Raw genomic sequence first — 12343 nt, forward strand, 5'->3', positions numbered from 1 at the left:
GTTCTATTTTGGTCTCATCTGACCACATCACCTTCTTCCAGGCCTCTTCTGAGTCGTCCAGGTGGTGAATGGCGAACTTCATGCGGGCCTGTACATGTTTCTTCTTGAGCAGGGGGACCTTGCGTGCGCTGCAGGATTTCAATCCATGACGGCGTAGTGTGTTACCAAGCGTTTCTTTTGTAACTGTGGTCCCAGCTGCCTTCAGTTGATTCATCAGTTCCCCCCTTGTGGTTTTGGGATGATTCCTCACACTGTGTGGAGGCCCAGACCGAGGGAGGTTGGCGGTGGTGTGGTGCTTCTTCCATTTCCTGATAACTGCACCGACAGTTGATCTTTTCTCTCAAAGTTGCTTTCCGATTCTCTTGTAGCCCATCCCAGCCTTGTGCAGATCAACAATCTTGTCCCTGATGTCCGTAGAAAGCTCTTTGGTCTTGCCCATGGTGGTGATGTTGGATGCTGGTTGTTTGGGTGTTGACAGGTGTCTTTTATACAGGTAACGAGGTGAGGCAGGTCTATTTGATGTAGATAATTGGTTCGGATTGGGGCTGTGTCTTAAAGAAAGACTAACTGGCTTGTAGGAGCCAGAATACTTGCTGTTTGTCCAGGGGGTCAAATACTTGTTTTTCCTCATCAGATGGTTATCAATTTTAATAAATTCATATGATGTGATTTTCTGGAATTTTCTTTGGGATTCTGTCTTTCACTGTTAGAATGTACATATGATTAAAATTGTAGATTTTTGCATTCTCCAGCCCATGGGCCCACCACCTGTGGGAGGAACCGTTGGGGTCGGGTGCGATGCCACATGGGTGGCAGTGAAGGTCAGGGGCCTCGACGGACCAGACCCGGGCGGCAGACGCTGGCTCTGGGGACGTGGAACGTCACCTCTCTGTGGGGGAAGGAGCCGGAACTGGTGCGGGAGGTGGAGCGCTACCGGTTAGATCTGGTGGGGCTTACCTCTACGCACAGTCTCGGTTCTGGAACCATACTCCTGGATAGGGGTTGGACTCTTTTCTTCTCCGGAGTTGCCCAGGGTGTGAGGCGCCGGGCGGGTGTGGGGATACTCACAAGCCCCGGCTGGCGCCCGCTGTGTTGGAGTTTACCCCGTGGACGAGAGGGTCGCCTCCCCACGCCTGCGGGTTGTGGGGGGAAAACTCTGACTGTTGTTTGTGCATATGCACCAAACAGGAGTTCGGAGTATTCGGCCTTCTTGGAGACCTTGACTGGAGTCCTGCATGGGGCTCCAGTGGGGGACTCCATTGTTCTGCTGGGGGACTTCAACGCACCGTGGGCAATGATGGAGACACCTGGAGAGGCGTGATTGGGAGGAACGGCCTCCCTGATCTAAACCAGAGTGGTTGTTTGTTGTTGGACTTCTGTGCTAGTCATGGATTGTCTATAACGAACACCATGTTCGAACATAGGGATGCTCATAAGTGTACCTGGTACCAGAGCACCCTAGGCCGAAGGTCAATGATCGATTTCATAATCGTTTCATCTGATCTGAGGCCGTATGTTTTGGACACTCGGGTGAAGAGAGGGGCAGAGCTGTCAACCGATCACCATCTGGTGGTGAGTTGGGTCAGGGGTGGGGAAGACTCTGGACAGACCTGGTAAGCCCAAACGTGTAGTGCGGGTAAATTGGGAACGTCTGGAGGAGGCCCCTGTCCGACAGACTTTCAACTCACACCTCCGGGCGGAGCTTTTCGTGCATCCCTGTGGAGGCTGGGGGCATTGAACCCGAGTGGACAATGTTCAAAGTTTCCATTGCTGAAGCTGCGGCGAGGAGCTGTGGTCTTAGGATCTTAGGTGCCTCAAGGGGCGGTAACCCACGAACACCGTGGTGGACACCAGTGGTCAGGGAAGCCGTCCGACTGAAGAAGGAGTCCTTCCGGGATATGTTATCTCGGAGGACTCCGGAGGCAGTTGCAGGGTACCGAAGGGCCCGAAGGGCTGCAGCCTCTGCCGTGAAAGAGGCAAAGCAGCGGGTGTGGGAGAAGTTTGGAGAAGACATGGAGAAGGACTTTCGGTCGGCACCAAAGTGTTTCTGGAAAACTGTTCGCCACCTCAGGAGGGGGAAGGGAACCATCCAAGCTGTGTACAGTAAGGATGGGACACTGTTGACCTCCACTGAGGAGGTAATAGGGGCGGTGGAGGGAGCACTTTGAGGAACTCCTGAATCCGACTAATACGCCCTCTATGTTAGAGGCAGAGCTGGAGGATAACGGGGATTGTCGTCGATTTCCCAGGCGGAAGTCACTGATGTAGTCAAACAACTACACAGTGGCAAAGCCCGGGGATTGATGAGATCCGTCCAGAAATGCTCAAGGCTCTGGGTGTGGAGGGGTTGTCCTGGTTGACACGCCTCTTCAACATTGCGTGGAAGTCTGGGACGGTGCCAAAGGAGTGGCAGACTGGGGTGGTGGTTCCTCTTTTTAAAAAGGGGACCAGAGGGTGTGTGCCAATTATAGGGGTATCACACTTCTCAGCCTCCCTGGTAAAGTCTACTCCAAGGTGCTGGAAAGGAGGGTTCGGCCGATAGTCGAACCTCGGGTTGAGGAGGAACAATGCGGATTCCGTCCTGGTCGTGGAACAACGGACCAGCTCTTCACTCTCAAGGATCCTGGAGGGAGCCTGGGAGTATGCCCAACCGGTCTACATGTGTTTTGTGGATTTGGAGAAGGCGTATGACCGGGTCCCCGGGAGATACTGTGGGAGGTGCTGCGGGAGTATGGGGTGAGGGGTCTCTACTCAGGGCCATCCAATCTCTGTATGACCAAAGTGAGAGCTGTGTCCGGGTTCTCGGTAGTAAGTCGGACTCGTTTCAGGTGAGGGTTGGCCTCCGCCAGGGCTGCGCTTTGTCACCAATCCTGTTTGTAATATTTATGGACAGGATATCGAGGCGTAGTCGGGGTGGGGAGGGGTTGCAGTTTGGTGGGCTGGGGATCTCATCGCTGCTCTTTGCAGATGATGTGGTCCTGATGGCATCATCGGCCTGCGACCTTCAGCACTCACTGGATCGGTTCGCAACCGAGTGTCAAGCGGTTGGGATGAGGATCAGCACCTCTAAATCGGAGGCCATGGTTCTCAGCAGGAAACCGATGGAATGCCTTCTCCAGGTAGGGAATGAGTCCTTACCCCAAGTGAAGGAGTTCAAGTACCTTGGGGTTTTGTTCGCATGAGTGAGGGGACAATGGAGCGGGAGATTGGTCGGAGAATCGGGCAGCGGGTGCGGTATTGCATTCAATCTATCGCACCGTTGTGACGAAAAGAGAGCTGAGCCAGAAGGCAAAGCTCTCGATCTACCGGTCAGTTTTAGTTCCTACCCTCACCTATGGTCATGAAGGCTGGGTCATGACCGAAAGAACGAGATCCAGGGTACAAGCGGCGAAATGGGTTTCCTCAGGAGGGTGGCTGGCGTCTCCCTTAGAGATAGGGTGAGAAGCTCAGTCATCCGTGAGGAGCTCGGTGGAGCCGCTGCTCCTTTGCGTCGAAAGGAGCCAGTTGAGGTGGTTCGGGCATCTGGTAAGGATGCCCCTGGGCGCCTCCCCCTGGGAGGTGTTCAGGCACGTCCAGCTGGGAGGAGGCCTCGGGAAGACCCAGGACTAGGTGGAGGGATTATATCTCCAACCTGGCCTGGGAACGCCTCGATCCCCCCAGTCGGAGCTGGTTAATGTTGCTCGGGAAAGGGAAGTTTGGGGTCCCCTGCTGGAGCTGCTCCCCCCGCGACCCGACACCGGATAAGCGGACGAAGATGGATGGATGGATGGATGGATTTTTGCATTCTTTGTAAGTGGGCAAACCTGCAAAATCAGCAAGGGGTCAAATACTTATTTCCCCCACTGTATGTGGTTGTTCATGGCAACAATGACATATAGCAAAAGGTCATGCTCATTAAGACAAGTCATGTACAACTGGAGAAATTCACTGTCTTGCATAATGAATGCAACAGGTGAATTGAACTGGTTTGTTTATGTAAATCCAAAGGCAATAAAATACATTTGAGTCAGATTTTTCAGTGCACTGCTGAAAGGCTTGTACAACACACATTGGTATATTCTGGCAAATGACTCCTCCTTTTGGGTCTTTCTCATGTCATTCACCTGCTAATTCACAGAATTGCAATCTACCATGGGCAACCCAAACCATCAGACAACACCAAACACAGCTAAGCGTTTAACACAGGACACTATCTGATGGTCGACACAGATTGACCATCAGATAGACTGCCAATGGTAACTCTAAAGTATGACTTCATGTATCAGGTATTACAGTAATGATCTAATGCATAAATTGATGCAACGTGTGCAGTGTTTGATTGATCACTGGTGTCATTAACACAGCTGTGATAGAGAGATGAAGTACTGTAGTTTTTTTAAATGTATTTCTAAGCAACAGGTGGAATGAATGTTTGCCAAGTTTGACCCTTGCACAGATACTGTAAAGTGCATATCCAAAATTGTACGTACTTAAAGCTCTGAGATTTAGAAGCCATATTAGTGTTGTTAATATGTTCTTTCAAAGTGTGATGTTGTTGGATTGATTGAAGATCAATAAACTGGTTGTGCACAAGGGCACTGAGACCTATGCAGGTGACAAATATGATCCTTAATAATTTGAGATTTGATTTTTTGACAAAACATGGGGTTACTGTATGTTATATTAATCAGAAAATGTGTGATGTGATGTGACTAATAGAAAAAGACATCACACTAAACATCCAACATTAAATATCAGAGAAACAGAGGCCAGTGTCACCTGACAATAAAAATAATTTCTTCGGAAAAAACGTGATTGCGTGAGCAGTGAGGAGCTTACAGATTCCATCACAGGGCAGTTTGGCCTTAAGAGAAACAGTAGTCTTCGTCATGGCATACAGCGTGTTCACAGCCACCTACTCCATCGCATGGAAGACTTTGAACCTAACTGACACACTATTAAGCTCCCAGGCATGCATCTTCTACCGAGGAATGCACTCTCAAAAATGCCTGAGAAACAACTTAACTAAATCAACTAAATAAATGCTCTTCTTTTTCCAAGAGCAGGAAATGAACTGTTATTTTAGTACTGAATATGATTTCCTCTTTTGCTACAGATTTACAAATAAGACGATCAGCACACTGAAGGGGATTAATTCATAACAAAATCCTATACCAAGTATATCAAGTCACACACTGGTTAGGCAAGTGTGATATTAACAAAACAGAGTGAAAATGGTTAGATTATTGCCATTGGACCCTTTAGTGTGAAATTCCTGGATATTGGAGTGTGAGGTGTGCAATAGCCCCAATGCGCTACATGGTCAGATCCTTTTGCTGACGGCTCATTTGCCACCCACACCTCTACAAATTCTACAGTTTAACAAGCCAAAAAAATAGTTCCGTAGCTTTGAGGAAGGGGCATTGCATTATTTTGAATCCATATAAATGTTTTCCTCAAAACGTATTTTGTGGTTAATGCTCAACAGAAAACGTAATCGAAACAAACAATAGTAGGCTACGTAGTTTGAATGCGCAAGACATTACTATATTTAGCAGTATGGCCCACTTTTAACAGAAAACCAAAAACCACATCTATTTCAGCATCAGGTTTGGGGTCTCCGGGCAGCAGAAGAAGGAGCGAGGGAGCATGGGTGAGTAATTCTTTTGGAAGCTTTAAGAAAGCCAGTGTTCTCTGCAAGAGTAGTTTTTGTTTAATTCAAAGCCGCAGCGCATTACAGTGTCAATCACTTGCATGTTACAGGCATATATTCTAAGATGTGGGTTCAAATGATAACATCAAAATATTGAGATTGAATCAGAGATGAGGTAGTGCACACAGATAATCTTGCACACGCTCTGACAGGTTAACGGCGTTCACATGCGTAAAAAGTGCCCATATTGCGTTAAATTCTCCTCACAGGGAAAAAGACAGAATCTCAGCATCCGATTGTCTTGAACATCTCTGCCACTCTGTGGCCAAAATGAATCCATGTAGCAGTTACCATAGTGTTTTCTGATCTTGTAAAATATTTGCAATACGACAGCTAGATACAAACCACCACTGCTTACTCACAAGACATGCTCATCCGTCTGCAGACGGCACATTAGCTCGTTCAGGCTTTCAACTAATCCCACGTGGATCACTTTCCCAACGATTTTACCACTGATGAGTATTCTCTACTGAAGTTACGCCTGTGTAACATTAGGAAGTGTGTGAAAAATATCCTAGAATTAAATCACATTTACCGCTTAAGTTGCACTTTTGCTACGCCTGCTCCCCGTGCCGTTGCAGTCGAAAGAATATAAACAATTTAAAATTGATTTCCAACCCGTGGATACGGAAAACTAAAGATTTCACCTCAGAACTGGCGTTTAAAGATTAGAAATACCGTTGTCCGCGGTAGGAAAGCTGCACGAGAGCAAAACCAAACCCGTGCGTCTTTGTGTTGCTGAGGATGAGCGCGCGCACTCTCTGAAGTTAATTAAGGACCCCGTTAATTGACTCAAACTTACAGGTAGCTGCCACTCGTCAGGATCAGGAAGATCTGTGGATAATAGACTGACAGCAGTACACTGCGCGACGAGAAGATGATCATGATGACATTGAGCAAATGGCCACGGCTTGAGTGAGACGACGCAGACAGGATGAAAAAACTCCCTTAATTCCCGGTTTTAGGTTCCTTTTGGCCAAAATCAAAAAGAGGTGCTGTGCGTCTCCTTGTCTTTGGTACGCTCTACGCAGCTCCAAGCTCCCAGGGCCGTGTGTGCGCTGAGATTGGCTCTGTCATCTCTCAGCGGCGGAGGCTGTTACACAGTACTGTGGGTTCCCGATCCAGAATGATGATGGTTTTAGGGATTTTGCATGGCAGAAAAGTGCCTCTCTCCACTCTCATGAGAGTCGTGCCTGCCATTGGGCAGGGAGAGACACTGCTATCCGCCCACTTTGCCACAACGGGACAATAGGGTGACACTGATCCGACCCCCGTTGGACGTCCAGGAGGTTTCCAAAAATAAACAAAATAAACAAACAGACGCTAGCTGTTTGAGCTTCACACCATCATCACAGCTCAATGTTAAAAATAATCAGCACATTTCTTTGGCAGGATATGTCATTCTGAATCAACAAGTTGGTGTCGCAATAAAGCCCTTATAATATGACAGCTATTATTCTCATAGCCTAATAGTTCTGTGCGAGTGTCTATGTGAGAATGAGTACAAGCGTAATTATCCTGCTGAGAAGAAATGTCCGATGATATTCCTATAATATTGTTATAATGTTCTTGGGACCTATACAGTGTTATGTCCTCTTGTAACAAGTTTTCCTAAAATATTTCTTTAGAAACATTAAATAAAGCATATTTGTGGTACTCAAATATGAGTTTCAGTGACATTATTATTTCCTGTGGTAACACTATAATATTCATAGGCGTCTATATTCGTCTGTCTGGTGCGCTCTAATGGCATTTAATATTCAAATATTAATTTTGCTGCTGTAAAATTCAACAATAATCTCCTCAGATTGAAGGATTGCAAGGTGAAGGTAAAACATATACAGTACTCTTGTTGCCCGAGATTGGATCTGCGCAGATAAATAAAATACTTGGGGAGATTTTGTCGGAGAGCTTAGTGAGTGGAGGGCTTTTATCGCCTCAGCATCGTGCCTCTCACTCAACACCTGCAGGCTCCAGTCATTGTAAATGAAGAGGGTATCATGAAAGATTTCGTAAAAAGGATGGAAGGAATGAGCTAACTGCTCGGGCTCAGTGAACACGGAGATGGGTGACTTTCCCTCCATAGAGAGCTACTGTTATGTGATATGAGCATCTGTGGAACTTGAAGTCATTTACACGCTTCACTCCACATGAGGTTCTTCCAGGGAGGGCTGACACTTTTTCTGTTTGCTTCATTGTGGCGACCGGCATTGTAACTCCGAAAATACTATGAAATAGCCTTAAAGTTGTGTAATTAGTCTATTGATGTGGCAGCTTATATTTCAGTTAATAACAATGATTTCAGTTTACAATAACAATTGGTTACAGTTATTCAATAAATCAAATAGTGTCGCATAAAAGCTACCTAAAAATAGACCTATTCATGAATAGTGTTAGAAAAATGAAAATAACATTGATTTGGTGGACTTGTCCTCCACTGCATCATATGTGTACTAGCCTATAGGCTACATTTAAACCGTAGAACTTATTATAAGTTAAGTACATAATATATGCTACTCATCAAGTTATCATCAAGTTATCAATCAAGTTATAGTTTGAGTTCACGTTTCAAGGTGGTCGCCATCATGTTATTTCACTATTCAGAATATGCTTTTCGTAAGTGGAGAAACAGTAACCGTCCAATGCATGCACACCATGTACAAAAACTCCCCAGATGGATTTCCATGAGACATAATTTGTCATGATTCTAATGTGATCGTGCTTGAGAGACACCGCGGTAGGCGCAGTAGATTATGAATAGATAGAAGTGCTTCTGTGTTTATGCATCCATGTGAGGTATTGCAAAACAGGTAAAAACTCCGTCTGACCAATGGAATGTGGAAATACAACTCAGGCTGCCGCTATTAACGAAGGTATGCAGGGTGAGCTAGATCTGGAGCAATGACAGCGGCTCAAATTATCTTGTGCGACAAAAGAGCAGCAGGAGTCTCATGAGGTGAACTAAATAGCTGTTTGATAGCGAATACGAATCGATCATATTGTCTGTTGGCATCAGACCTGATTTGCCACTTTTAGGCGCGACACATTCGGTGCAGGTGTTTGGATATAGGACTAAAATATATATATATTTTTTAAATACACCTGCTGAAAACGGATTTTTCACATCATGATTAAGTCTGAGGTCAGAGGGCAGCCGAAGCTTTCCTGTAAAGTGTTTAATAGTCAGAGTGTCGCAATGAATTTGATATTCAGGTTTGAGCCTGTGAAGAAAAAAGTCTACGCATGTAATCACAGGTAATGGAAACTCACCCAAGTCTGAGGTATATGATGCCAAAACACAGGAACACGTAGAGACTCCGCTTTCGGAGGGGTTTGTGCATGGTCGTTACCACTTTTTCCGGAGGCCATGCACTGTAACATAAAGTGGTCACGCTTTCCTTTCACATTGGCAGGTTTCCTAACCCTTCCAGATGCACGTATACCGCCTATTTTCCGCGATATGAAGCTGAAGCGCCTTTGAAATCTTCGACCGTGTGAAATCCATGGTCCAGCAGTACAGGTGAGATGCTGATGACGACCTGAAAGGTGGCTAAGAACTCCAAAATGAAACTTGAGAGAGGGTCGGACTTGAAAGGTGAATGAGTTCTTGGAGGAAGTGCCTCCTATTCGTCCTTACTTTCACGGTAGAGCCTAATTAACGATTCCCATTTGCTGCGCCATGCAGGTAGAAAAAGACTAGTTGCACTTACTGCAGTGCCTTGCCAAGCCTGTGGATTTTGTTTTGAGTCAAGCTTTTCTACATCGCTCGCTGTATCTACTCTCTGAAGACATCTTAAACGCAGTCCATGTTACTAACTTGCAACAGCCAGGTACTCTAATACAGGTAACAAAAGGGCTACACGCCTTCTCCTCCTCCTCCAGCATGGATATGCAGTGAATGGGACGGGCTTCCAGTCTGAGGTCAACACGTGTAGTTGTTGTACAGAAAACTAAAAGAACCGAAGTAAAATGGCCTTTTATAGCCCTGTGGCCCAGGCTAGGCTGGCTTTGTCGCTTGCAACATTGGGCATTGCCCCACCAGTGTGGGCTCCCCGGATTGGCTCCACCACAACAGTAAACCCCATAAAATCAAACAGACGAGGAATGGCTTTCCAGCTGCATGAATAAAAAATACTATTGCATGACTAATAATGACCAATAATAATAAACTGGTGTCATGATAAATATGTGTGAGTAAGGTTCTGTCAGTCACTTTGATAACAGTGCAATGTATGAACAAAACAACATAAACAGAACATCAATATTCCCATGACTTGGGCTTGAGTCAGGATGATGTGGATTTTGAGCAGATGTTCAGAATACAGAGTCAACTCCTTTGGGAGCTATTATTTGTCTAAGAAGACTCCCTCTGGTGGCAACAAGACACTGCTGAACTGATCTGGTTAAATATGCAATAAAAACATCCTCTGCCGTGGACTCCTGCATGGCAGTACTTTCAAAACAAAAATAGACAAACTTTTTTAACTTCAGAACTAGATAATAAAATGGAAATAAAGGATTTTTTTGACACTTTGAATTTAAAAACACACCCACTTCATGCGAGGGCCTCAAATGTAAGTGTAAGTGACTTTTGCAGGAGGTTCACAGAAAGTGCCATTTAACTAAATATCTACTTATCACATTTTTTTCAAAATCAAAATTTCAGTAAATGTATCGACACTACTTTAATCAGAAAAATTCAATTTTCTGCAGCAAACACTCATCCAGATAGTTTTCTCATCTGCCTGGCTATAGTTTAAAATCTAAGGAACCCCATTCTCGCCTCTCTAAATGTTATGGTCTTAGTTCGATTTCTTAAAAGAACACATAAACCATCAATTCAGTATGTTTCCATGAAACTGCATGAAAAATGGCTAACGTGTTGTAATAATGATGGTATAAACTAAAATTACAGACATGAGCTATCTGAGCACAGAGACTGTAGAGCTGTTGTTGACCACGAGAAACAGACAAAACCGCAGAGACCTTTGTTTCAAGACATCCCTGCATTGTGGTTTCAAGGCCTTTTCCTTCAAAACATGCCCATCAAAATTCCAGATGGATTTTAGAAATAATGAAAGTCAACATGCGGGCCCAGGGTGACATAAAAAAGACATGTATTTGATGTCTGCCCTGTAACAGATGGTCTTGTTTGTCTTCAAATGTACATAGCTCATCGTCAAGGCCTGGGTGGGGATGGTCCTGTTTAGTTTAATTAAAATGTTCAAAGAGCCAACACTTTTTTATTAAAGCAGGATCAAGACCAGGGACAGTGTGCGTCAGCGTTATTTGTCACCCGCCATTGTCATTACAGACATGTCACACACATCCATACTCACTCCTTGGTAGCGCACACATTCCTGTGCACGCTAACACACATTATCTGTCTCTCTGTGTCCACACATACAGTAAGTATGCATACAGACTCACAAATCAAAAAACGTAGACCCAAGCACTGCGGACACACAGGGAGTCTCTCACACACACTGCAGCACTTGGGTGGTATGTGGAAGATCTAGTGACACGCTGTTTATTTAACTTCAAAAAGCTGAGGCAGGGATGAGAGCATTTGGGTCAGCGAGGACATATCAATCTGAGTAAGTCATACGCCACATCACTGCTGGTGCTTTATGCTGCATTACAGGCCATTGTATTTAAAATATTTCCTCTCATAGACTCCTAAAAGGCGGTCACTGTCCTTCTTGCTCCGTACTTACCCTCTTCTCAGTCTGCTCTATTACTTTAATAACTGTCAGCCAAACTTTTTTTAAGATTGCACCATTGTGTATCTGTTCATTTTCATCTGTGTGCACTCTTCACAAACTGTAGAGTGGAAAATGTTGGTGAGAAAGGGGGGAAAAGAAGGGGATCATATTTTGGCAAGCATGGGATGATATGTCGCACTGTCTTTTTGAATATTATTAAGTACTTTTGACCGACAACTAAATAAGAAAACCCACCGGTTGCCCATGTGTTTGTATGGGAGCTGGTTCAGCTGGAAACAGTGAGAGGGCTGAAATGCAGAGTGTGCCAAACCATGGAGTGGCGTCTGGGGCTGGGTCCACCACATCTACACTGGGCCCCAGGCAAGAGGGGGGAAACGGCTATTATACACTCGCAAAGTCCCCCTCTCCATCTCCAACGGCCATCTCCCTCTAACTCTCTATTCTTCTTGATCTTAACACTTCCGTCAATTAGCCAAGCTCAGATTTAGTCTGAGAACATGACACAGTGAGAGGAAGCAGCCCCAGAGGAAGACGATTCACAGAGGTACGCTGAGAGAAAGTGACCTTTTAGACCTGGATGTCAGATGTCTCCTCGTACATCTAACTTTGAGGTCAGAGGTTAAATCAACTCTTCCAGTCGACCTTTTCCTCTCTCCTGTTCAGTCACAGCTGTAGATAGTGAAGCAGGGTGTGATCTGATTCATTCCTCCCCATGCAAGTTGATGTATCAGGTCCTTGGTGGCTCATTTGTGCATATGTGTGTGTGCGCACATGCACACAAGCAGATCTGCCAGGCTGGGTTCGCATGTATCCCAGCCTGCTTCTTACTGGCTGATTAGCTCAGGCTGAAATGCTGAGCCATGGCTTCCCGATGGAAAGCAGGTTTTCTGAGGGTTGGCCTCACTAGTGTCCGATACCACTCGGG

General features: G+C 45.6%; 1 protein-coding gene across 3 annotated transcripts in view; it reads right to left on the reverse strand.

The window, feature by feature from the left end:
- Nucleotides 1-9627, reverse strand: part of wnt7bb (wingless-type MMTV integration site family, member 7Bb) — a 35805-nt gene extending 26178 nt beyond the window's left edge. The window contains exon 1 of one of the 3 annotated variants that reach the window (XM_028586302.1): nucleotides 8963-9627. In XM_028586302.1, the coding sequence (XP_028442103.1) occupies nucleotides 8963-9033 (71 nt within the window). In that variant the 5' untranslated portion in view covers nucleotides 9034-9627. Of the gene's footprint in view, nucleotides 1-6227; nucleotides 6413-6494; nucleotides 6578-8962 lie in introns of those variants that run through there. The other 2 variants (XM_028586304.1, XM_028586303.1) reach the window with 2 other exon arrangements.
- Nucleotides 9628-12343: the final 2716 nt, after the last annotated feature.

The sequence above is a fragment of the Perca flavescens genome, chromosome 8 (genome assembly GCF_004354835.1).
Source record: "Perca flavescens isolate YP-PL-M2 chromosome 8, PFLA_1.0, whole genome shotgun sequence".
Lineage (NCBI taxonomy): Eukaryota > Metazoa > Chordata > Actinopteri > Perciformes > Percidae > Perca > Perca flavescens.